Consider the following 25,425-nt stretch of genomic DNA (forward strand, 5'->3'; position numbering starts at 1 on the left):
CCGAGTTTGAGGAAGCCTGATCAAAGTTCTCCATGATGAATGGAAATGTTTTCCTATGTACAAAGCTACTTGCTCTTAGGATCACAGTTCCTGGGTTGGGACTGATAGGAATCATAGTCCGACAACAATTGGAGGGTACCACATTATCCCCTCCTGTACCAGTAGATCTCTGGGTGGTCTGCAGTAGTTTGGCAAAAGTTTGTGATTGCCAGTTTAACAACGGCACTAACAGAAGTACTTGTTTCACTTAAGTTAGGCTGCTGAAATGAAGAAGGGATTGGACTTTTGTGTGAAAGAACTAGTGAGCTCAGTTCTGGGAAATGGAAACAAATTCCTAGTCTCAGAATGTGCCTGCTCTTCACTTCAAAGTCTGTATCTTTAGCAGCTGGCACCGTTTGCCACATCTTGAGCTTCTACTGAAAGAAAAAGGGAGAATATTTAGTGCAGTGTGCCCCCAACCTGGTGCCCTCCAGGTGTTTTGGACTACAACTCCCATAATCCTTGCTGGGTGGGAGTTGCCGTCCAAAACAGCTGGAGGGCACCAGGTTGGGGAAGATGACCTGACAGGATCACAAGGCCCCTGGCTATGTATTCTGTAACTTCCAGAATATATGTATATGTATATGTATATGTATATGTATATGTATATGTATATGTATATGTATATGTATATGTATATGTATATGTATATGTGCATAAGAACAACATCTGCAAGATAAATTGAGCTGGGAGAACTGTGCTTGAGGAAGCGTCTTCCTCCCAGCCACCTCCTCCACCTCCTTCCCCGATGCACCCCTTGCAGGCAGCCTCCATCCCTAGGTGGGGGGAGGGGTGCGATCTGGCGACCCCCTTCCCTCGTCCCTCCTCCGGGGAGTGTGGCAGGCGGGGGTGGGGTTTCGCCTGCCCGCTCCTCGCCCGGGAGCCGCCGTCGGCGGGGTGATGTAGCCTGTGTGGGAGGGAATACCCCCGGCTCCAGCATGAAGGCTCCTGTAAAAGATGTGTGAGCAGGCAGCGCGCTACTGCCGGGAGAGCGTCCACAAGCTCCTCCGCAAACAGCAGCCGCAGATCGGGGGGCTGGACGGGCTGCTCCGCTGGATAGTCACCAAGATGAGCGACAAGAGCATCCTGCCCGACCGGGAGCTCCTGCAGGAAGGCCAGGCGGCCGCCGGGCAGGACGGCTGCTTCCCCGAGCAGCGGAAAGGCGCTTCCGTGATCCTGGATGTGAGTTCCCTTCTCGGAGCCGAGAGCTGCAGCCCAGACCCGGGCGGGCGGGTGGCGGGAGACCAGGCAGGCAGGCAAGCGGGGGAAGAGGCGCCCTCGCCCGAAACTGCCCAACAAACCTGGACCTTTTCTCCCCCTCTTCACCTGCCAGAGAAAAAGAGATCGATTTCTACTGAAAGGCGCCCTGGTCTTCTTTATGTGGCCAGGCGCCTTGCAGCACGCGAGGCTGGAGGCTCGCAAGTGACCTGGCGAAGGGCGTCCCCTTCGCTACTCTTGCGCGAGGCTCTAGTAGAACCTCCAGGTGCGGGCGCAGTCTACCTTTGCAAAAGCCCAAATCATTTCTTTTCATTTTTCCCTGGTTTTTTGGCGCGGGGCAAACGGCAAAGGAGGGCTGTGACTTCTCTGCTAGCCAATGAGGGAGTGGTCCCCCCCCCCCCGCTGATTCGCCCCCGGCTGAATTCCCTAGCAGGTGGTATTTTTGTCTCATTGGGTTTAAAATGGGTATATCCCTCCCCACTCCAAACTATATGGGGGAGGGAAGGCAGTTTTGGGTCTGACTCTGGAGGAAACCTGAATTGTGTGTGTGTGGGGGGGTGCGCATCAAGATTTAAGTCAAGAAGGGGTTTTATTCGGTGGTTCTTAGAGCAAAGCCTTCCAGGTGGGATAGACCGAAGTCCTGAACAGGTGTCCCCTGAGCTAGTGCAGACCGCTTTCCCTGCGCCACTGAAGGGTAGCCAACTTTCCCCATCTCCAGGAGGGCTCCAGGCTGGGATTTTGCAAAGGAAATCATCGCTTTCATCTTCTCCGTAGGGTGGGAGCCTTTCCTAATAAGTGTTTTTGCCTTCCAGGCAGCTGTTAAAAGCAGAGGATCTCTGTCAAGAGGGGGGAAGTTAGCAACCCCAGAGGAAGCGCTTTCAAGGCTGCCCTCATTTAGGCAGGGCTGTGCCGTGGGATCTCTCCCTGGAAGGGCAGGGCAGACGACTCTTGCAGGGTCCCAGTAAGAGACCCGGGCTTGGTTGTTCTCCTGGCATAGCTTTCCCAAGAGAATAAATTCCCCTTAAAAGCAGCCCAGGGGAAAGGCAGTGCAGCCCACTCCAGTTAATGGGCACAGGAAGCCATTTTCCCCCCTCAAAGAGGGGCAGGCTGGCATAGGAGCTGCTTTAGATTTGGCAATTGCTCTCTGAATTTCACGCATACAAACACAATACAAAGTAATTAAGCTGGGGAGCTTTGAGAGATTCCAGTTATGGAAGATGAGGACAGTGAAAAATGTCATGCTAACACTTTGTGTTTTATGTTACACAGTGGAGTCTTTGCTGCACTTTGTAGCACTCAGTAACTCTTACAACAGCCCTGCAAGGTAGGCTGGCCCAGATTTTCCCTCATCGCAGGGCTAGAATTTTTTTTACTGAATTCAGAAGTGCCTTAAATTCTGTTGGATGAGCAGACATTGCAGGGAGAAAAGGGGTTTGGAAGAATGAGATTGGTTTGGTTGTGATTGTTATTCCCCTGACCTGGAGAAGAGAATCATACACCTCCCTCTTTTCAATGCTTGCCATGACTTCTGTGGCAAATGGATGCAGAAGTCTGTGTATAGAGTTTGCTATCTCTAAGCAATGGTATGCAACAGAGAGGACTGTAGCTTAGTGGCAGGGCATCTGCCTTGCATTCAGAAGTTCCCGGGTTCAAACCCTGACATCTCCAGGTAGGTCTGGGAAAGACTGCTGCCTGAAACTGTGGGTTGCCACTTCCAGTCAGTGCAGACAACACTGAGGTAGATAGAGTGATGTCTGACTCGGTATAAGGCAGCTTCCTGTGAGCCTTTGCATAAGTGGGGATCTCCGCAGTGTGCCCACAATTGAGAAGGGCATATGATGGGTATACAAGATTTGTTGAAACTTACCGTATCTAAATATGCAGCTTATGTGTGTCACCTCAGTGAAGGGGTTTGAAAACTCATTTTACCAAATGGGCAGTCCCATTTTATGTTTTCTATTATTTAATCTTAACAATATGCAAGGTAGATAGGTGCTGATGCTGGCAGTTATAAATGCTGGTTGGTGCTGTTTTCTCTTCCCATCAGCTAAAAAGTTCCATCATCTTTTTGAGAATTCTGAAACAAAATTAGCTCTCTCCTGCCAGAATTCCCCTTCCCCCAAGGGGGATTGAACCTCAAACTCATGACATGAGAAAATAACGTTAAATTCTGGGGATGAACATGAATGCCTAACTTCCCTGATGCTCTACCATAACTACCATTCTGTATCAAATTGATTACAAATTAATAGTATTTGTCACACACACCCCTCTCACATACACACAACACAAACACTCTCCAGGACACTACACTGATGAAAAGAAGAATCAGGGGTTTGCTGAAAAAAATGTTAGCAGGCTGGTTTTTCCCCCTGCTCGGCGCTACTGTAGTTCTATTTTTACCTAAGTGCTGTTTTAAGCTAGTGAATCCTTGCAACTTTTAAAATCAAGGCTACCTGAAAGATGCCAAATGAAAATCTGCAGAGAGTTTTCTCGGCTTTTGCTAATGCTTAATGTAACATGATGTACACATAATCTAAGTTCTGAATAGGGATGGAGGGGAAAATGTGATTCAGATCACATTTACCGTAACAACAAACCTACCCAATTTGCACTTTTTGAAACAATATGTGAACTCAGCTGTACTTCAAAATTTGTGCTTATCTGGATTTTGCATTGCAGTTCTCCAACCAGCTAATGAGTACAAAAATGCAGATACTAGGGTAAATTGAGCATAAAAGGCATATATCGGTAAGAATGGCATACAAAAATGAATAATGAGGAAAGTTGCTTTGCAAAAATGTGTAGATGTTGTGTATATGGAGAAATTTATACTAAGATACTGGTGAATTTGTATAAAGGTTATTTAAAAACCACATAAACTGTTATGGAAAATGTGGAGAATGGAACTTAATATTAAAAACTGAAGGAAAACTGAAATGATTCACCCATTCCTAGTTCTGAGTTAGGCTCAGAACTAGGCAAAGACAGATTGAGGAGTTAGATTTGATCATTCCCAAGCTGTATGCCAGAGTGTGTACTAGTGAGATTGGAGAGAACCATCAGGGCACTATGAGAAAACAAATGAATTGAGTAATCAAAGGCAAGGCTCACCAGATCACCTTCCAATCAACCTTCCGTGAAGGCAAGTAATTTTTGTGGCTTTCTGCATTGGGAAGATTGAATGATCCAATCATGGGACCCAATGCAGAGATGCACCGGAACAAATTAACAAGGAAAGTTCCCACAGTGTTTCTAAGTTATTGCTGTGCACATGCCTCCTTGCAATTTCTCTCTCCTCCCCACCATCCCTGATATATAAGGGTAAAAGGTTCTTCCAATATTATTATTATTATTATTATTATTATTTTAAAAATAGTACATCTTGGGCATTGGGAAATTTGACTTAGATGGAGGAGAAAGCAATGGTTTGCACAAAAACCACAGGGAAAAATAAATATATAACATCTCTTTCCTTTTTAAAGAGCTTTACAGAATCATATTATGAAAATGAGATATTAATAGTGCCAGCTGGAATTGATAGTTAATGTACCGAGTGTAAATTTAACTCTCCTAAAATTTGTTAATATACTTGACACTTTAATAGCAATATCCTCCCCCCATTTTTTTAAAGGGGGGGATATTATTGGTGAGTGAATCATGCTGGCTCATTTAACACTGTTGTCCATCAAGCAACCCTTCTCACAACAACTGATTCATCTGTACTACATTAAGGCAGGCCTAATTAGTGAATACATTTATATCTTCTTCCATGCTACTTGGAATGAAAAACTGGTAGCGCAAAATGACTTAATAACGGCTCCAAAGCGAAGCCGCTTGATGTGGCAGGCTAATCTAAAATTGGTCACAAGAAACTTCTTTAAAACAACCACCACCATGTATTAATTTCTCTTCCAGGATTATAAAACACAACAACAAATGGATCCAAGTTTCCACACACAACCCTGCTGATTTTCAACCTTTCTCTCAAGTACTCCTGTGGTTATCTGTTTGGTCTGGAAAACCGCTTGGGAATAATGTGACAGAGAAAACAAACAAGAACCGATTCTTTTTGAGACTGAGGACCAATCTAGCTGGGACGTCACTTGCATGGCTGCATCATGCAATTAAAGTGAACATTTTTTAAAATGATGTAAACAAGAGCTTGGGGGAAGCCTGATCAGCCTCCATCTTCTGGGTGTGGGGAGAAGGACTTTAATTCTATCTCTCCCTGACACTCTCCCAACAAAAAGCATCTCTTAATTTGAATTTCAAGGGAAGCTCTAGCCTTCCCTTTGCAAACCTAGTGCCCTCTTGATGCATTAGACTACATCTCCCATCAGCCCCAGCCAGCATGGCCTTGCTGGCCAAGGCTGATTAGTCCAAAACATCTGGGGGGCAGCAGGTTGGTGACTGTCAGGAGCAGGCCAGCGATAAAACACCTGGTGTCAGTGAAATTAACTCTTTATTCAAAGAAACCAAAACAGTGCAGGCCTGGTGATCACAGCAACTCTTCCCAGTGGGTCTTGTCCCAATGAAGGTCCCCGTCTTCCCACCACTCTCTAAGGTTCCTCTCCTGGGTCCTTCCCCAGCAACCTGAAGCTCCTTCACCTTATCTCTCTTTGCCCTCTTCATCACTCTCCATGCTCTGGGAGACCAGGGAGGAATGCAGCTATTCACAGCAGGAAGGGGAGACTCCCTGGCTTTTTCATCAGCCTCTAATTTTGGACTGCCCTCTTCCTGCTCACTAAGCCCTGTTACTTCTTCAGGTTGTGACTCCTCCTCCTCCCAGTCTGCTCCCTCTTCTCCCTGCTCATGGTCATCCCACCACCAGGCCCATGACTCTGAACCTTCCTCCCTTGGGGGTTCTCCAGCTGCTGCCTCCCACTTATCCTCTGCATCCAGCCAGTCCATAACATCAATGGCTGTTCTGGCTTAAAGAGTCTTCCTTCGAAATGCAAATGTAGCTTTTGCACAATTTATGATGCATCTCATTTCACCATTACATTTGAAACAATTTTTACTTGCACTGATGCAGGGAATGCATAGGAAGCATCCTAGCCACCACTTGCTGAAGAAGCCAACAGTTCCAAGTAGGGATAGGTGCAAAATAAAATTAAGTTCTCATTTCAATTTAATGGATTTGCCGATTTTGAAACAATGAATGGTACTATTCAGTGTTAGTCCTACTCAGGGTAAATCCACTGAAGTAAGTGGATATGGTTAACATAGTTTTTTAATAAAACAAAATTTAGTGGGTCTACTCTGAGTAAGACTTAGTTGAATACAATCCAACAAATGACCCAAAACACAATCATCCTTTGACATTCACACTTCTCTGAATTTTTCAAATCAGTTTACTTGCCAAAGTGCTGGCAAAAAAGGCATATATTAGGGTAAGTGTGCATAACGATGCACATGCTAGTGAAAATAACACCCACAAATGCATTATATTTGGGGAAATTGTCTTACAAGAATTTGTATCTTAGGCAAAACTGCATGCAAACATGTATATTAGGAGATATTGGCAGTAAAATGCTGATGAAATTTTGTGATGACTTTAAAAAAAACCAAAAAAACCCCTGCAAATTGATGTGGAGATATCCTATCCCTAGTCCAGATGCAGACTAAACTGAAAATAAATTGTAGAAACCTTCAAAAAGAGAACTGTTGTCAGTGGTGCAGTTAGGTAATTTTTGGCTTAAATGTACTTAAGAGGTACCCCTTTTTAGATGGTAATGGATATCATTTTGCTTACTTCCAAATGTGTCAAGTTAGTCATTCTGTGTTTGGGGTTCTTTCCTGCCCATTTTGCTGACATCTGCCCCAAAGTCTTTCCTGATTACACCACTGGCCGTCATAGAAAACAGGGTGGAGAATACAGTGTTTGCTGTGTGGTGTTTGCTATACTTTTAACTGAGCATCTTTTAACTGAGCCGCATGCAGAGTCTTGGTTCCTCTAGTCTTGATATGTAACTTTGATACTATGGATTCCCTGTTCCTTGTGTTTTGGCTTCTGGATTACTGAACGATAACCAGTTTCAATTATGAGCTTGTAGTCCGCAATCGGAAAACTGAGCTCATGGGTGTGATCTGACTTCTCTCATGTTGATCAGCCTCCAAAATGAGTTGTGATGCTAAAGTTGATAGCTGCCTTGGCTTGCCCTTCGTGCTTCCTTCGAGCCCTCATTAATAAAGCATTTGTTGTGTAATGTTCTATCGATTTGCCGTTCTGGCCTAATTTCCCCCTTCTGGCTTGCTGCTTCCGCCTTAACTCCTGTAGAAGTTAATTATGATTTTCCTTCAAATTACCTCCTAATTTGTCTGGGATTTCTATTATTTCCCACTCTTGACAAGCTATTCCATTATTGCCAAGATTCCACTTGCTTTGCCCAGCATTTAAGATGAGCTTATTCACATTTTGATTCTAGGTCTTGCAGGTTGGGGGGGTTCATGAAAAACAAAACAGTATGCTCTGCTTTTGGGAGACATAATATGGCTCAGATGTGTTGGCGATGGACTGAACTGCAAGCACAACATGGGGTTATTAACCAACTCTCTTCATATCTATTTAAAATAGCTCAGTTTCAGAGACTGTCAAGCAGATAATTTCACTGAAGGATGCAGTTCCAATAACTTTCCCATCCAGTGTAATTAAAAGGTCAGTTTCAGGTCGGTGTCATTGACATCCAGCCATATCACTGCTAATTTGAATTCATTGATGTCATCTTTTGCAAAAGAAGCTATATTTTCCATAGGTGGTTATTATACTGCTTTGATCCTGGAATGATTAAAAAAATTAAGAAAGGACCAAAGGAAGCACATAACATGGAAGATCTGTGCATATAATCTCCCACATTTATGTTGAATGTTAATAGAAGCACCCACCTACCCTAAACAGCCTCGGTCCAGTATACCTGAAGGAGCGTCTCCACACCCATCATTCTGCCCGGACACTGAGGTCCAGCGCCGAGGGCCTTCTGGCGGTTCCCTCCCTGCGAGATGTGGAACCAGAACAGGGAACAAGGCAGAGGGCCTTCTCGGTAATGGCACCCGCCCTGTGGAACGCCCTCTCACCAGATGTCAAAGAGAAAAACAACTACCAGACTTTTAGAAGACATCTGAAGGCAGCCGTGTTTAGGGAAACTTTTAATGTTTAATAGACTATTGTATTTTAATATTCTGTTGGAAGCCACCCAGAGTGGCTGGGGAAACCCAGCCAGATGGGCAGAGTATTAATAATAATAATAATAATAATAATAATAATAATAATAATAAAGATCTGCACCACAGCACTGAGGGGGTGGGGGGAATTTAACCCTTTCCTCTATGGTGCTTTCCCCCACTGAAATCTCTCAATCTCTCTCTCTCTCTCTCTCTCTCTCTCTCTCTCACACACACACACACACACACACACACACACACACACCAAACTGCTATTTGCCCCATTGGAGGGGAAATATATGAGTGCCTAGATGTGTGTGTCTGATGGGGAAGGACAGCAGCTCCATGATAGTGCATCTACTTTGCACACAGGCTGTCCCAGGCTCAATACCTGGCATCTCCAGGAAGGGCTGGGAATGCCCCCTACCTGAAATCCAGAAGAGTTGCTGCCAGCCTGTGCAGACAGTACTAAGCTAGATGGACCAGTGGTCTGACTCAGCATACGACAGCTTCCTAGCCATTTTCTTTTTTAAATAAATTTATTTGGTTTTTCAGATAAAAAATTTACAGTCACATGTCCAACATACAACATAAAAACAAGATTCCAAGGAATCTCTTAGAGTTCCCTTCTCCCCTTTGTGGGTCCTATTGTTAATCATTTCCTCCTGCAACTTTTATGATAATCCAAATCTTTTATCTCTCCATTGTTTCCAAAAATCACCATTAAACTACAAGTGATATTCCAATCCTACTAACGATTGTAACTGTTTACAATGGCCTTAAGATAAGTTATACATTTCCCCCATTCCTTATTCAAATTTTGGTCTTTCTGATTTCTGGTTCTTCCGGTCATTTTAGCCATTTCGGCATAATCCATCAACTTGATCTCTTTTAAATTGCACAACTCTGGGCAAGTTCTGTTGTGTTTTTTAATGTGTGCAGCACTTAGTAAACATTTGACAATAATAATAATAATAAGAAGAAGAAGAAGAGAGAGAGAGATAATTTATAGGCTGCGTTATCATCAAGGTTTGTACCTTCTCACTGTTGTCGTAGCCCACAGAAGCCTTTCAGATGTTGTTGGATAGACTCCAACTCCCATCAGCCTCAACCACCTTAGTCAGTGGCCAGAGATGATGGGAGATCTGGAGGGCCACACTCCATCCCTGTCCTAGCCCTGGCCCTGCCAGTGAAATCCAGTGAGTTTGCCCACATGGATCTGAGCCACCACATCATTCACTCATTGCTTTTGCTTTCTGACCTTGGTGAAGTTACTTTGCTTGACTCTGCTGAGCAGAGCTGAGGAAGCTCCATGTTTCCCTCTGCAGAAGGGGGAGGGAAATAACTTCAGCCTGAGGGCCGCATTCTGTTACGGAAAGCATGACATTGATAGGCTGGCCAGAGGCAAGAAGTGAGTGAGGCAACAGGTACAGTACATTCTAGCTACAGAGGTTTCTACACATCCACTCGCTCACTCCATTCAAGCACATTCTAGCCAGGCAAAAGTACTTGAGATAGGCATACCCTGGGGAGAGTCTGAGGGGCACACATGACCTGCAGGTCTGTGGTTCCCTAACCTTCCATTGCAGGAATGGTGACTGAAGGAGAGTTGTTGAGCCAGTGTGGTGTAGTGGTTAAGAGCGGTAGTCTCATAATCTGGGGAACCGGGTTCGCATCTCTGCTCCTCCACATGCAGCTGCTGGGTAACCTTGGGCTAGTCACACTTCTCTGAAGTCTCTCAGCCCCACTCACCTCACAGAGTGTTTGTTGTGGGGGAGGAAGGGAAAGGAGAGTGTTAGCCGCTTTTGAGACTCCTTCGGGTAGTGATAAAGCGGGATATCAAATCCAAACTCCTCCTCCTCCTCCTCCTCCTCCTCCTCCTCCTCCTCCTCCTCCTCCTCCTCCTCCTCCTCCTTCTTCTTCTTCTTCTTCTTCTTCTTCTTCTTCTTCTTCTTCTTCTTCCTGATGAAATGCTGCTTATTTGTCTGGTCTCCAGAAGCACACACCCCCAGCATGCTGCATCCCCTCTCTGAACAGCAAAATTAGTCCAATCAACGCTGACGTGCTTTTTGCTTAGGAGGTGTTGACACCTGACAACACTGGTAGAAACTTAGATTTAGCTAACTGCAGCTCTGGTCTAAATCAAGATTTCCTCCTCTCCCAGGACTTTCAGAAAAGCTGCATATTTGCTCAGCTTTGCAGTTGAATTTGCTGCTGTTCTCTCCCACATGTGTACATTTTGGATGCTATTGGCCAAAAGTTCCATTTTATTATAAAGGGGTACATTTGAAATTCTCCTCATCCAAATGCCTTCCCTGGATTTTGGAGTCCCAATTTGCTTTATCCCTTTACAGACAGTTTGATTGTGTGTGTGTGTGTGTGTGTGTGTGTGTACAGTTGCTGGAAACCACTGGAGGGGAGAGTGTTCTTGTGCTCAGGACCTGCTTGTGGGTTTTCCATTAGGGCATATGGTTGGCCAGTGTGAGAACAAGATGCTAGACTAGGTCTAGCCTGATATAGCAGCAATGCTCTTTAGGTTGCCATGAACATGGCATGTCAAGGAAAAGAACCCCCCCACTGCTGTGGTGTGAGGACATTCTCCATGGTTTCTACAAAAGCCCCACAGGATCACGGGCTAAAACAGTTCACTGCTGAGGACTTGCTTTGAGTGATTTTTGCAAAATAAAATTCAGTGTATAAATACAATATAAGGAGTAAAGGCAGGAATACGAAATGAGAAAGAAACGGTTTATTAAGTTTGAAATCTGACCCACAATGGGGAGGAAGGAAGTCTATTAGAATATAATAACAATTGGATATAGATAATAGGTTAGCATAGGTCCAAGCGCAGAAATTTGAGGACTTATGGCTATATGTTTATCAGTTATTGTGTATGTTCTTTTTGTTTGTTTGTATTTGTAGTGTGGTGTGTATGTGTTGTAGTAATAATCCAATAAAAAGCATGGTTAAAAAACAACAGTTCACTGCTGCAAACATTGCAAATTATGTTTAGCCCTACTCAGGGTAGACTCACTGAAAATTATGAACATCACTAATTTAGGTCCATTAACTTCTGTGGGTCTACAAACTTAGTTGGATGTGATCCCAAGTCAATATTTGGGTGATGGTGATTTAATTTTCCTTTATTGGTTTTTCATGTAAACACTACACAGTCAAAACCCACCCCCACATATGGGTGCAGGAGAGCAGCATTTCAGATCCCAGTGTCCATTCAATGGATGTCAGTGTTCATCTGAAATTCCTCCAGTTCTGGATTCTTTTCCTTCCTTGGTGTTACTCCAAACTGATTCCCTGTATGACTACTTGTGCAATCCATTAGTTCCTACATTGAGTCACTGTAATTACAGTGACTGTCCAGCATTTAGGGTCAAAATGCAAGGATGGCCAGCTAATTCAAGGATATGTTTACATTCTTTCCTAACCTTTTTGGTAGTATGGTGTTAAAGTACCATTCAAATCTTAGACTGCAGTTTCAAAACTGTATGCATTTTAGCTTCTTAATGGCATGGTGAAGTACTGTATAATTTTATTTGTATTGCGTTTATTAGTGTTGGGCTCCTGCTGGGAGCATGAGAGGGAGAAAAATAAAGATGCAAACAGTGGAGGACTAGGACCCTGTATGACAGCCTTCACCAACCTGGTGATCTCCAGCTGTTTTGCACTACAACTCCCATCAGCCCCAGCCAGCAACTGATGGGAGTTGCAGTCCCAAACAGTGGGAGGGCACAGGGATGGAGAAGGCTGCTGTAACTATGAGCACAGTATTTCCTTCAATGAAACTCTCTAGTTTTCCCTCCTCTGTTGCACATTCCATTCAATCCATCTTTCATGCAGGAAACTAGCCTTTTGGATGTGAAATTAAATTATATCTCAACACAAAACTTTATAATTCAGCAATGATTTGTAAAGCTTAGCCATTGGCTGCCCTTTCAGCAATGGACTTTTAATGGTGGATCTGCTGAAATGTGGCGTTTTATCAGTTTTCTCTTTTTTCTTTTGAAACTGACTTCACCCGGATTTGAGCATCAGTTGGAGTCTATTTCTTTGTTGAGAGACTGAAATCAAATCAAATTGACTTATCCATGCCTGTGATAGTATTGCTCAAGCAATATTTTTTTGAATCAAACGTTTTCCAGTTCAATCCATTCCTACAACCATTTTTATTACCGAACCATTGTTACCTTTGAATGCTTTGAGTTATGACCTAGAAAATAGAGAATGTTGTTCTCTGGCTGAATAAAACCTTTTCTTTTCTTCTTCTTTTACAACACCCTTTTGTTCGCTTCCTGGAAATAACAGCAGCTTTGTTTTGTATATGTTTAATCAAGTTTTTTCTTTGTTAGAGAATGAGTTCAGGAGAGAAAGCATTCCACTGCTGTGCTGTAGAAGCATGTGACTTGCCATATGCAATTTTTGTAACCACCCAAGTCCCTCATGGTGTCTTGATGGCTTTATATTGGACTGCGCAAAATTTTCCCAGGGACAGTGGGACATAAGAGTCATTAAAACTAATTACGGCAGAGCTGCGGAAACTTTTTCACCATGGGCCTACATTCCTTTTACCTCTGTATGGCACACCAGTTTCTACACACAAACTCCTCTTCACCCAGGGAAGCAAGAGGTATTGCCAGAGTTCAGGAACATATTGCAGCCAGGCAAAGTGACTCAGTGTGTGAAGCTCAGTATTGTCTACACTGATAGACAGCAGCTCCCCCAGATTTCAGGCAGGGAGTCTTTCCTGGCCCTAACAAGAGATGCCGGGGATTGAACCTGGCCCCTTCTGCATGCAAAACGGATGCTCTACCAGTGAGCCAAGGCTCAGTGAGTCAGATGAGTGAGCGGTGGCAAGAGTGGTGAGGAGGAAATGGCAAGCACATTCAAGGAGGGAGTCCACTGAGGGCATATTGCTCAAGCCCCCCAAAACCTGGAGTCAGCACTGCATCGCCATGATGACGGCTCCTTCCCCTGTGTCTGGCCATTCCCTGAAATGTACCAAGCGACACCAACTCATGTTGAGTTCTTTCCTGTTGAATGTCTGCCTGCCATATAGATGCCAAGGACACAGAACCTTTGTTGCGGGGAGGTGGTTGGGAAACACAGTCACTGTACAGGTATGCTGTTGGGTTTTCTTTTCTTAAAAAAAAAAAAAAAAGGTAACCCAAGCTTTAATTGTCAAATTGCACCAACCACTTTTCAAATCTCTCCTCCAGGTTTTGCTGTACTCGCCTCCCTTCTTTCTCCTCCCTGATTTGCAGCAAGATGTCTTCTGTTGTTATGTATTCCCCCTCTTCTCTCTGCTGCTTTTGCTTTGATCTAAATTTATCTCCTTCCCACGCAGAGTGAGCCGACGTCTCTTTCTTTACTACTGTACATTAATTATACAAGCAGTGCAAGATCATGGAAATCTGCTTGCTGACAACCTCTTTTTATGCCAGAATATCAAATATCATTCCACTGTATTTCGTTGGCGATACTGCCCTTGCTTCCTGCCTTAAGGTTCTCTCTCCCCTGGGCTCAGACCTGTATTCTTATGTAAGGCTGCTTCTCCCTTGCTCTGTGAATGTGTTTTCCAACAAATTTGGGGATGCAATGTATGTGACAGAACCCCTCCGGTGCAATTAGCTTATATTTGCTACAACTTTTGAGTTCTCCCTGATCGCTCATTGCCCCTCATTTGCTTCTGCAATGCTCTGGAATGTCTGCAGTGCACCTGCTAAAAGAGCCACAAAGGCACATTGAAGGACAAATATGCCACTTAGAGCCTCAAGCTGGGATGTTTTCACGCAAATAAATTTACTTACATGTAGGTGCAGCAGCACACCTTACGGGGAGGAGGCTGGGAACACCATGCCCAGTGCCTGCCTTTTACTGTGTGAAGCAGGGGAAATATACCTAGGTCCAGTTGCTGACAAATAGCATCTGGCAGGGGGCAGAGAGAGAGGGGAACAGAGAATTTTTATTGGGAAATTGCTGCAAGCTCGATACCTATCTGGATTGCCTGTAATATTCCCCCACTCCCTGCAGAAGTTTAAAGTAACCACGGAACAAGACCTGCACATCTGTCTCTGTGTGATTCTGTCTCTAAGCGAAAGATATATATTTGTGTTTGATTTGTAACAGCCAAGCTATTACAAAATAGTAAAACTGTGCCTTTCTTTGATTCTAGATCTTCAGACGAGCTGACAAAAATGGTAAGTCGTCTTACTGATGAGTGTGGGTGTGTGCTTGTATTCATTTGCTTGTAAAATTAAATGATATATGTCCTTTACAGGGGATTCCAGGGATTGAACCTGGAGCCTTCTGTGCGAAAAACATGTGTTCTCTCACTGTGCTAAGGACCTTCCCCTGTGGCAGACTTGGTGGAAAAGTTTTGCTAATGCAATTCACATCTATGTGGTATTTATACATTTGCACATCTATGTTCCACACAGCTGTGCAAATGTATAAATCTTCTTCCCATATGAGTCCACTGGATTTCATAGGAGTTACCTGCTCTGTGTTACCTCCTGGGGAAAGGATGCAAATGAAGTTCCCATTACACAGCTATGCTGCTGCAGGTCAGCAGGTGCTCCTTATACACCCTGGTGGGAGAAAGACTGAAATGTCCTTTGCAGCTACAGCTAAAACCCAAACTTTGCATCAGTGATAGTCAGCTACTATCACAGCCACAATTCTTTTCTTTGAAAAACTTGGGCCTAATTATTCTGGGTCCTTGTTAAACATACAAAGGCAATGCTATGACAGATGGAACTCAGAATGATTGACCTTGAGGAAGACAACATTCCATCAAAACATTTCGTTATATCCAGCAAAATCACGGAACAACTTCCAGTTGTGCAACAACTTCCCCACTAGAACCCCAAAAATCTGCCTTGGAAGTTCCCCCAACTCTCAGAAGCAGGTTTTGGAGTGCGGGGGGCGGGGGGGCGGGAGTGGGATGGAAAGTTCCTTTGCACAAGCAGAAGTCGTTCTACTCATGGATTGACTTCATTGGGTATCACCCGAGCGCTCTGTCATCCTGGACTCTTTTAGGAGTTACTACTGTTCAGTACATAATCAGTGCTGACCAGAGGTGTGGAAGACCAGGCCAAATACAGCCCTCCAAGCCTTATCTATCTAGTCCTCAGTACCCTCCCAAGCCACGCCCCTTTCTCCAGGCCATACCCCTCCCTGGTCCGCCTTCATACTGTGGCTGGATTGGGTCCTTGAACTCTGACAATGTCTCTTGATTGGATGGAGGGTAGAGGGAGTGCATGAGCATATGCAGAAACTAGCCTATTGGAGAAAGGTAAACATTTACATTAATGTCCCCACCCACATTTTACCTTTGTCACCACCAGCTGTTGGCATTTAGCCTTTGGAAAGCCACCCAGGAAGGAAGGGGGCTGAGAAAAGTCTCCAGGTACAGACAGTACTGAGCTAGATGGACCAGTAGTCTAACTCTGTACATGGCAGCTTCCAAGGGGAACCAGGCTTGAAGGTAGCAGTTGAAGTTCCTTGAAAAGAATGGAAGGAACATACAGGATAGATGATTCTGCACTACTTGCAAATCCATCTCCAGATTTTGAAACACTGTCCAACCCCCACACACGGGCACCTGGAGGGATAAATTGCAATTAATATATCCTCTCCTATCCATTAAAACCCATCCCACAAAACTGACAGTGGAAGAGAGACAGAGATTAGAGAAGATGGCTGAAGGAGGATGCCCTCATGTACTAAGTTGCTGAATCAGCCCTTGAGTTGCTATGTAGCAGCCCAGCTTGCTACTGATGGTTCAAAGGAGAGTTTTCAGAGGTACAGATGATAAAAGGAGTCATTACATCAGCTTTCCACAACTTGGTGAACTTAAGATGTTTTGGACTACAACTCCCATCAGTCCCAGCTAGCCAGGTGGGACTGATGGGAGTTTTAGTCCAAAATATCTGGAGCCTGCCAGGCTGGTGAAGGCTGCCTTATATAAATGCAAGTAAGAAGGAAACTTTCCCTCACTCCCTCACATTTAAAAATAAATCGCAGCTGTGTGTTTTATGGTTATATAATTGGAGAGTTGTATATTTTCTTCCACAAAATGTCTTCAGCTGCATGTAGATGTTCTTTTTCTGGGGGCAGAAGGTTCTGTCTTTTGTCTGTGCTAAATTGGAAGCCGAACTCTGAAAAGCTCTGCCCACTTGAAAACTTGCATTTCCCCCACAAAGACTACAATAGTACCTATTCATTAGGTGTCTGACACACACGGGCTTGCTGTGTAGGTTACTGGTGCACAATCAATCTGTTTTGAAGACAGCATCTCCCCTCTAGGCCAAGATTGGAGAATCCCCAGCCTGTGAGTCAACTGTTGGGCTGCTATGGATCTCACTTTGGCCCATCAGGCTGTTCCTGACAAACCACATCCACCTGCCCCAGACCTAATGTGATATATGGCATCAGGTGTGAGCAGTAGGGTAGTAGCAAATTCAGAAGTACAGGGTCCCTTTATGATAGTCACAGCCATACCTGCTCACAGCCCTGCCCCCTTCAAAGCTTATACAATAATCTTATAATTATACAATATTAATCTGGGATACATTGCAACAATCAATGAAGATCACCATGTGTTGCCTTTCAGCTCAATCTACTATTTTCTGTGCATGTACCTGGGCAAATGATTTGGAGTATTTCAAGATCTTCTGTTGATTTGAAGAAGTTGTGTTTTCTTGAAGTTCTACTGTACATAATAGAACCCACACACCATTCTCTTGACACTGAAGCACCTTGTGTTTTCAGTGTTCCTAAATGCTTAGCTTTGGAGCATACAGACCAACTCTTCCTTGGTGTTCTTCTTGCGTGATTTCCCCAGGGTGATCCTAGGAGCCAGTCCTTGGTGACTGACATACTTCCTTTCACTCTGACTGCATCTAATCAGCACAAAGGATGAGCAGACTTCTCAGTGGCTAAAAAGCTCTCATTCATGCTGATTGGGCAGCTCTAGATGCTGGAGACAGAGACCTTGCTGCAGAAATAGAAATGGGTCTTTGACCCCCTCCACCCATGACCACTACACCTCTGGCTTCAGGACAGGTACTGATGTAGTGAACTTCCAGTCCTTCATTTTCTAGGGCAAGGTGCACTCTCACTGCCCATCAGCTGAGCCTGATCAACTGATGGGCAGTGCCAGCATGCCTTGTCCCAGGAGCAGGAAAGGATTTCAGGGCAAACCCCTTTCTGAACACCCCCTCCATTTTAGCAGGCTTTCAGTGCAAATTTCTTTATGATCCTGGAACAAGCCTCTGTGAAGGCACCCAGGGAGCATAGCTTCAAAGAGGCTCATCATCTGATGTGAAATTGGTTGATTGTCAGGTGGGTGACCACTCACTGCAGTCTAAGCTCAGACTGTAATTCTCCAACTGCCATCTAAGCGGGTGGGTATTCTTGTAGCTAGCAGACACCCTGTATTCATTTTCATTAAAGTGGCTTCACAAATCCTTGACCTGGAATCTTTGAAAGAAATTGCAAATGGTTTGGCAATTGATCAACTGGAGTGGACAGGTTCTTTGTGTTACAACCATTGGTGTCTGCCACTTATACATGCTGTACAAACTACTAGTATATCACAGTCCTCAATGATGGAGACAGTCTTTGTGTAAGGCGATGATGGAACAGTTGCTGTGTTCTGAGTTGCTGTGTTAAGAAGAATGTTGTGCAAGCAGGCACCACACAGTTTTCCTCACTGAGGAGTACCTGAGAGTTACTGCTTTCTAAAGGAACCCTTAGCTTTATTGGACTCCTATTCTGCAACATACTTATGCTGACTTTTGATGGGCGCAATCGTTGCTCTAATGTTGTTGACATGCAGTGATGCTTTGTCTTTTCCATGCAGTTGTAACTAGTGACCTGTAAAATATAATTCAAGCTGACAAATTATGGCTGCATGTTAACAAGTAAGAAGGCAAAGTGTTAAAACCCAGCCAGCCTCTTAAAAGCCTTTGCTTGTTGTGCTCGTCAGACTTGTGGGGGTGAAATAAAGTTAAAACTGGAGTGAGGGAAAAGCAAGTTATATGCAGTGAGCCATTACTTAATAGACTCTGTATGCAGCTGCTAGGCACTTTGAATTAAAATGGGTTTGCAAAGTCAAGCTTGCATATATGGATTTAGTGCATCCATCCCTGAATGTCTCTTGCATGGATTACTTAAGAGTCGTAGGAGAGAGGATATATTGGATTTGTTGAGTTGACCATTAAGGATGATCCACTGAGTGAGTTGGTAGCAGAGTAGTCATGGAACTGAATTCTGTTGTCCTACTGATGCCATTTCATTTTGGGCAAATTGCTTAAGCCCAGTGTGCATTTCTGTCTATTAAACATCAGTGATGGGTACACACAGCCAGACAGTTTGGATAATGAGCATTTCACACAACAAAGCAAAAAGCCTGTTAATATTTCCTCAGCTTTTAGCTGATTGCTAACCAGCCAGAACATCTGTTGTGAAAAGCTGAATTGTCATAATATTAGGGAGACAAGGTGTTGGCACTTTCAATCCTGTTGTGGAATCTGTAGATGTATGTCAGTGAGGTGCTAGGAAATTTTTGTTTCCAACTGAGCTGCGCACTAGAAAATATGAAGAGAGAGAGGATGGGGAGGGATGGAGATGGGAAGATGTGACCGAACGTTATCAAAACTCTCATTTCCTTGCTTAGAAAGTCAAACATTGCTTGCTTGCTTGCTTGTATCCTTGCATCAAAAGAGAACCTAGTGGAACTTTTCTTCTTCTTCAGAGAGCCATTACTCTCAGCCTTTGCTCCCCTTCCAACAATCCACTTCCTTATCCTTCTTTCTACTTGAGCATTGGTAAGCTAGAAGAGGAGAGGTAAATCTCTTCATCCACCTACCAGCACCTGACTATTAGGACTGTATGTCAGGGACTCTGGAAAATGACATTTCCCTAGTTCTACTAAATGTCTGGGGAAATCACAGTTCCTGGTACTCCTGGCATCTGGTTCACAGCTCTAGCAGTGAACCAGGCATTGGAAGGGGATAAATTTCTCTCCCTCCTTTCAGGTACTCTACAGTTGCTTCTGTGTTCTTGACATACGTATGATTACATATTAGAGCCACAAGGTCATGCTTAGTAGGACTGTGCCAGACAAATCCCAGATCCTGAACTGAATCGAGGTCAAACTGAGAGTTGCCTGTAGTGGGTCATCCCTAATGGGCTCAGATCCGCCAATAATGATTGGGGATTGTCAAAAACGAGGCAGTTGGGTGACTGCATGTTGAATTGGGAGTTTAAACCCTGAATAAACACCCAGTTGTTGATGAGGAGAGGGAGGGAAGAAGACAGAAGCATAGACTCTTGTTTGTCTCCCCACCACACCACTTACTGACCACATGTTTATTTGGGGTTTAAACACCTAATTCAACATCTGGTGCAGGGAGAGGAAGAAGGAGTCACAGGCAAGAGTCTCTGTCTGCTTGTCTTCCTTGTCCTCATGCCAATCACATGTTTAATTGGGTTTAAAACCCTAATTAAATAGGATTGCACAAGTTTCAGTTTAGGGACTGGACTCTCTCATGTCGGTTCCAGGTTGTCCTGGGCAGAACCTGTTGGATCCAAGGTGCTGAATTGGGCACCAAACTGGAGCATGCACAGCCAAAATATTTAGGACTCTGAAGGGTACAATCAGTGTGATTTTCGTTTTCATTTTATTTTTTCTTATGCTCTCCCCACTAGCTCCTGCATCAGCTGCTTTTGAGATACCCCTTGTTTTCCAAAGTGGCTTGCCATGTGGGAATAGGGCTATTATCTGTAAGACACAAGCAGGAACATATCCAGAAATGCTCTCTGTGTGGGGCCCCATAAATTCTGCTGGGGCATATAAAACATCTTGTAATCCGCATGCATAGCACACACTGACGGGGACACACCTCTCCATTTTCTTTTTGTGGTTGTGTGTACATGCTTTGTTTCTTAGGCTCATATTTAGGAGCCTACACAGAGTGGCAGAGAACCACAGAGTGGGAGAAGAGGGTGATATTCAAACTTCATACCTTTTTTTTTTTATCAATATGAAGGTTTGTTTATGCATCCCACTGTTTGAGTGATAGACTACCTACCTGCTCAGTGACTAACAGGGTGCACATCTCTTTCTATTGCTGACACTGCAATGGGTAGGGATGGAATAATCTATCAATGTCAGTTTCTCATTTTTCCAATCTTAAGTTCAGTTCTCCACATTTCCGCATCTGTTGTTGAACTATTTATTTATGTATTTATAGCCCTCATTAAAATTTGTCTGCATTCTTCTGCAAATTTCTCCAAATACATACACTTTTTTGTATGCAGCTTTCATTCCTATGCTATTTTTGCAAGCAATTTTTCCTAATATAAAGCATTTGGTATGTTATTTTCACAAATACATGCATTTTTATGTGTAATTTACTTTACGGCATGCATTTTTGTACTCATTACTTGACTGGATGATTGCATTGCAAAATTCTGAGTGGTGCAGATTGAGAAGAATGCCTGTGTTTCGGTTCACGTGTTGTTTTGAAAGTGCCAAATAAGTAGGTTATTCTTTAAATGAAGACAGGAGTGCCTGGCGTGCTCTGGTCCATGGGGTCACGAAGAGTCAGACACGACTAAACGACTAAACAACAACAACAACAACAATTCTTTAAATGCAGACTGAACTGTATTTCTTCCCTGTCCAATCTTTAGCCAACTCCAAAGAGCTCAGGTTTTATGCAGTAGGGTTTTTTGTGTGTGTGTTTTTTTGGCAAAGGCTTTTATATTCTAAATGGAATTCTGTGTCCACTTTGACTCCTGCTGTGTTATGTTAAGGAGGGAGAATTAAATCCGTTCACCTGCTTTTCATCTCTGGACTTGCACAATCTGTCATTTGCTCTTTGCTTGGAAGACCGGCTCTGTCTGTGCCACCATCTCCAATGCATTCTTTCTTGTCTCTGGCCAGCTGTCACCCCCTCTTGTGATGGCATCTGCCATGAATAGCCTGAGTGACAGTCTTTCCCATTCTTTACCCTTTCCCCCAAAATGAAATAATCTCTGTAGCTCAGCTGTAAGAAACTAACTGAACATGCATTTAATAGAATACTGCACTGAAGTACTCAGCTCAGCTAAATTTTGCAAGTTTCAGCAGTGGGGCAAAACACTAAGCTTTTTTTTTAAAGGGGGGGGTAAGGGTTTTCCACAGGCGGTCTTACCTTTACATACATGTTAGTCAACATTTATTTATTATCTCCCCCTTTCTTTAACAGCAATAGCAATGACAAAAACCTTGCTTTATCATTATGTATCATTCTGGCATTCTTGGGGATGAGAGATAGGTACCCCCATTGTGGCAAGGGATTGCTCTGAAAAATAATGGGCTAGTCCATACTTCTGCTTGTCCCATTCTTAGAAAGCATAGGTCCTAGTGGTTTTCCGCTTGACCTATGCTTTCTTGGCACAGGTCTAAGCAATCTTCTCTTTGCCCCCTCCTTTCCCAGGGAAAACCCACTCTTTAGTGCTAACTAGGAGCATACGTCAATCCAGAGAAGTCCTGAATTGCCATTTGCTCCGATTGAGCACTAAAGAGCAGTTTTCCCAAGGGAAAGCAGCAGGCCAAGAGGAAGGTGAATGAGCCTTCAGAGGAGGCCCACTGAAATTAATGGATCTAATGTAGCCATGTTCACTCATTTCAGTGGGTCTGCTATGAGTGGCATAGTTGAATGCCACACTTTGCTCTCTACCCACCTGTCTTGGCTGAGTCTAAATCCACAGAGCAAAACTGGAACCAAACTGTACTTCCCCACTAGTCAGCTGTTTTAGTGTCCCAAATACTGACAGGGCTTCAGCCCCATTTACAGTAATCAGGACAGCCTAAATGGATACGATTTGCAGCTCCACCCTAACCTATAATGCAATAGGGCTCATGGTGACATCAGGTGGTTGAAGCCCTATCCGGGGATGGAGGAGCTCAGGATGTAGCCCATTGGCTGGGTCGTGTTCCCTACTCCCATATTAAAACATCACATTCCCTAGTACAGCATGTTATTCGAAGGCTACAGCCCAGTCCAACACATACCTCCTTTGGAAAGCACCACTATGTTCAATGTTGGAAGACTGCAATGCATTGAATGCTGCAATGCAAATCTCAACCCAAAATACAGAGAGAAAACATGAATACATTCAAAAATATACATTTTATTTGCGCAATCTTTTTGAAAATATTGATGATTAAGGTGGAAATGGGGCCGCATAGAATTATCAGCGAACACATGCATAAGTGACATGGAAAAGAAACTTTGCAGCAACAAAGGAATAAAACCCACAGAGCTAAATGAGCGTTAATTAATTTCCATTTCTGAATCACTTCCTCTAAAATATCTCAAAGTGGTTGAACAATAAAACAATAAAGCAATTACATACATAAGACAATTTCAGATTCAATACAGATACAGACTGGTATAAAAGTTCAGCCTCAAGGCAGCTCCTGGGTTTAGTTAAGCTCCACAACATCTTACGGGGTGTTGATCTTGTTGCAAACAAGTTAAGGATATTGTGACCATAGTGACCTACGGCTCTGGTGCCTTCCCTCATGATTCCAGTGTGCACTGTCAGAAGAACAAGACCTTAAAATATATTCCAAAACAGAGAGAGCACTTGATTATTTTTCCTTTGGAAGTGAAACACCTGGATCAGAGTTGGTCATGCAAGGCCAATCTGGCATCATTTGCCATGGGCTGCCAGCTGAATAGGTAACAGAATGATAGTGGTGTTTATAATTCATAAACTCATTTCCTGCAAGGGATTGGACAGATGCCCCCAAATCAAATTCTGCTTCTGACATTAAGATATTAAAAATGCACATAGTTAAACTGGGAAAGAATGATTTATTTATCTTTAGTTCCATTCATAGTGGGATGGGGACTGTAAGAGAAGATGGGCAGCCTCCAAGGATCCGAAAGGATGTACCCCATCTCTCAAGAGAGCACTTTAATGCATTGATGATCCTGTCTGTGAATCATGAGACTTGAAAGAGATAATAAAATGTGTGTCATAGCCTCTTCCCCCTCCTTGCAAACATAGCGTTATGAGTCTGGAGAATGGGGCAGCCTGGATGAAACCCTGGTTCCCCTTCCAGACTTGGGATACTGTATCTGTGAGTGGAGACTGTATCAGAAGCAGCTTGCCAAACCAGTTCCTTTGTCAGCATAATAGCTTTGGCTGGCTCATTATGTACCAGTGTGCAGCAGCTAGGGATCACTAGGAATGGAAAATAAAACTGCCACTGTTATAATGCCATTATGCAAGCGAGCGGGTGGCACTGTGGTCTAAACCACTGAGCCTCTTGGGCTTGCTGATCGGAAGGTCGGTGGTTCGAATCCACATGACAGGGTGAACTCCCGTTGCTCTGTCCCAGCTTCTGCCAACCTAGCAGTTCAAAAGCACACCAGTGCAAGTAGATAAATAGGTACCGCTGCAGCGGGAAGGTAAATGGCGTTTCTGTCCGCTTTGGCTTCCATCACGATCCTCCATGCATCAGTGGCTGTTTAGTCATGCTGGTCACATGACTTGGAAAGCTGTCTGCAAACGAATTCTAGCTCCCTTGGCATGAAAAGCGAAATGAGCGCCACACTCCATAGTCACTTTTGACTGGACTTAACCATCCAGGGGTCCTTTATCTTTTTCCTTTACCTGCCATTATACAAATCTATCATGTGACTACATTTGGAATACCATCTCCAGTACTGTTCACCTCACCTCAAAAAGGATATTGTAGAGTTGGGAAAGGTTCAGAGAAAGGCAGCATTTTGGGATCAAGCAGGTGGTGATGGAGCAACTCCCCTGCGAAGAGAAGGTTGCTGTGTTTGGGACTTCTTAGAGAAAAGGCAGATGAGAAGGGACATGATAGAAGTTTATAAAATTATGCATGACGTGGCGAAAGTGGATAGAGAAACTGGTTTTCTCCCCCTCATAACAGTGGAACTTATGGACATCCAAGGCTGGAAGATTCAGGACAGATAAAGTACTTCTTCATGGGGCGCATAGTTAAAGTGTAGAACTCCAAACTAGGAGGCAGTGATGGCCACCAACCAGGATGGCTTAAAAAGAGGATCAGACAAATTCAAGCCATGATGGCTATGCAGTGGCATTGCTAGCCGCTTGGGTGCCTGGGGCGGCGCATGTGCCCTGCAGCTGGGGGCGGAGCAAACCACTCATAGGGGCGGGGCAAGCTGCCCATGAGGGTGGGGCGAGCCAAGGCAGGGCGCACTGCATGGAGCCTCTCTGCAGCCTCCCCCTCAGCTGTAGGGCGGCTGAGGCGGTGGGCAGACGCAAGCCCCACCTGCTCAAAAAAGCAACGTGGAGCTTGCAGGCAGTCCGCACGCCGCCTCCCCCTCAGGAGAGACACGTGACTCAAGCACACTGCAGGCCCTGCGGTGTGACGCCCAGTGCCTCCCGCCCCACCTAGCTACGTCTCTGGATTAGGCAGATTCAGGGAGGAGAGGGCTGTCGAAGGCTACTAGCCATAAAGGCTGTGCTCTGCCTGCAAAGTTGGAGGCAGCAATGCTTCTGCTTTCTGGAAATCACCCGAGTGCTCCTGCAGTGGCGTAGGAAGGGGGGGTGCGGGAGTTATTTTTTCAAAAACACATATTGTTGCCATTCTGTCACCCACCTCAGTGATGACACCCACGGCGGCCCGCACCCACTGTGACCATGCCCACCTGCAACCTCTTAATCCCACCCAGGAAGGAGAGGCAGATGTCAGGTGGGAGGGAGGAAGAGGAGGAGGGAAAGGCCTCAGAGATGAGTAAAGGGTTCTACCAGGCTGGCTGTGTCTTCTTAGGGAAAGGTGTGGTTGGTGGATGCCTTCGGATAATAATCAGATTTCTATCCAGCCTCTCCTCCTTGCCATGCAACCCCTGTCCCTCCCTCCTTGCCCAAGGCCCTGCCCCATGAAGCAGCATCTGACATGATTGAATTTTCCACTCAACACCTGTTGAT

General features: G+C 44.4%; 1 protein-coding gene across 1 annotated transcript in view; it reads left to right on the plus strand.

The window, feature by feature from the left end:
• Window positions 1-859: 859 nt before the first annotated feature.
• NECAB2 (N-terminal EF-hand calcium binding protein 2) overlaps window positions 860-25,425 on the plus strand; it is a 145,130-nt gene continuing 120,564 nt past the window's right edge. Inside the window, exons 1-2 of the mRNA XM_028739548.2 lie at window positions 860-1,221; window positions 14,609-14,633. Coding sequence (XP_028595381.1) covers window positions 997-1,221; window positions 14,609-14,633 — 250 coding nt within the window. The 5' untranslated portion in view covers window positions 860-996. The remainder of the gene's footprint in view (window positions 1,222-14,608; window positions 14,634-25,425) is intronic.

Source organism: Podarcis muralis, chromosome 7 (assembly GCF_964188315.1).
Source record: "Podarcis muralis chromosome 7, rPodMur119.hap1.1, whole genome shotgun sequence".
In the NCBI taxonomy this organism is placed as follows: Eukaryota; Metazoa; Chordata; class Lepidosauria; order Squamata; family Lacertidae; genus Podarcis; species Podarcis muralis.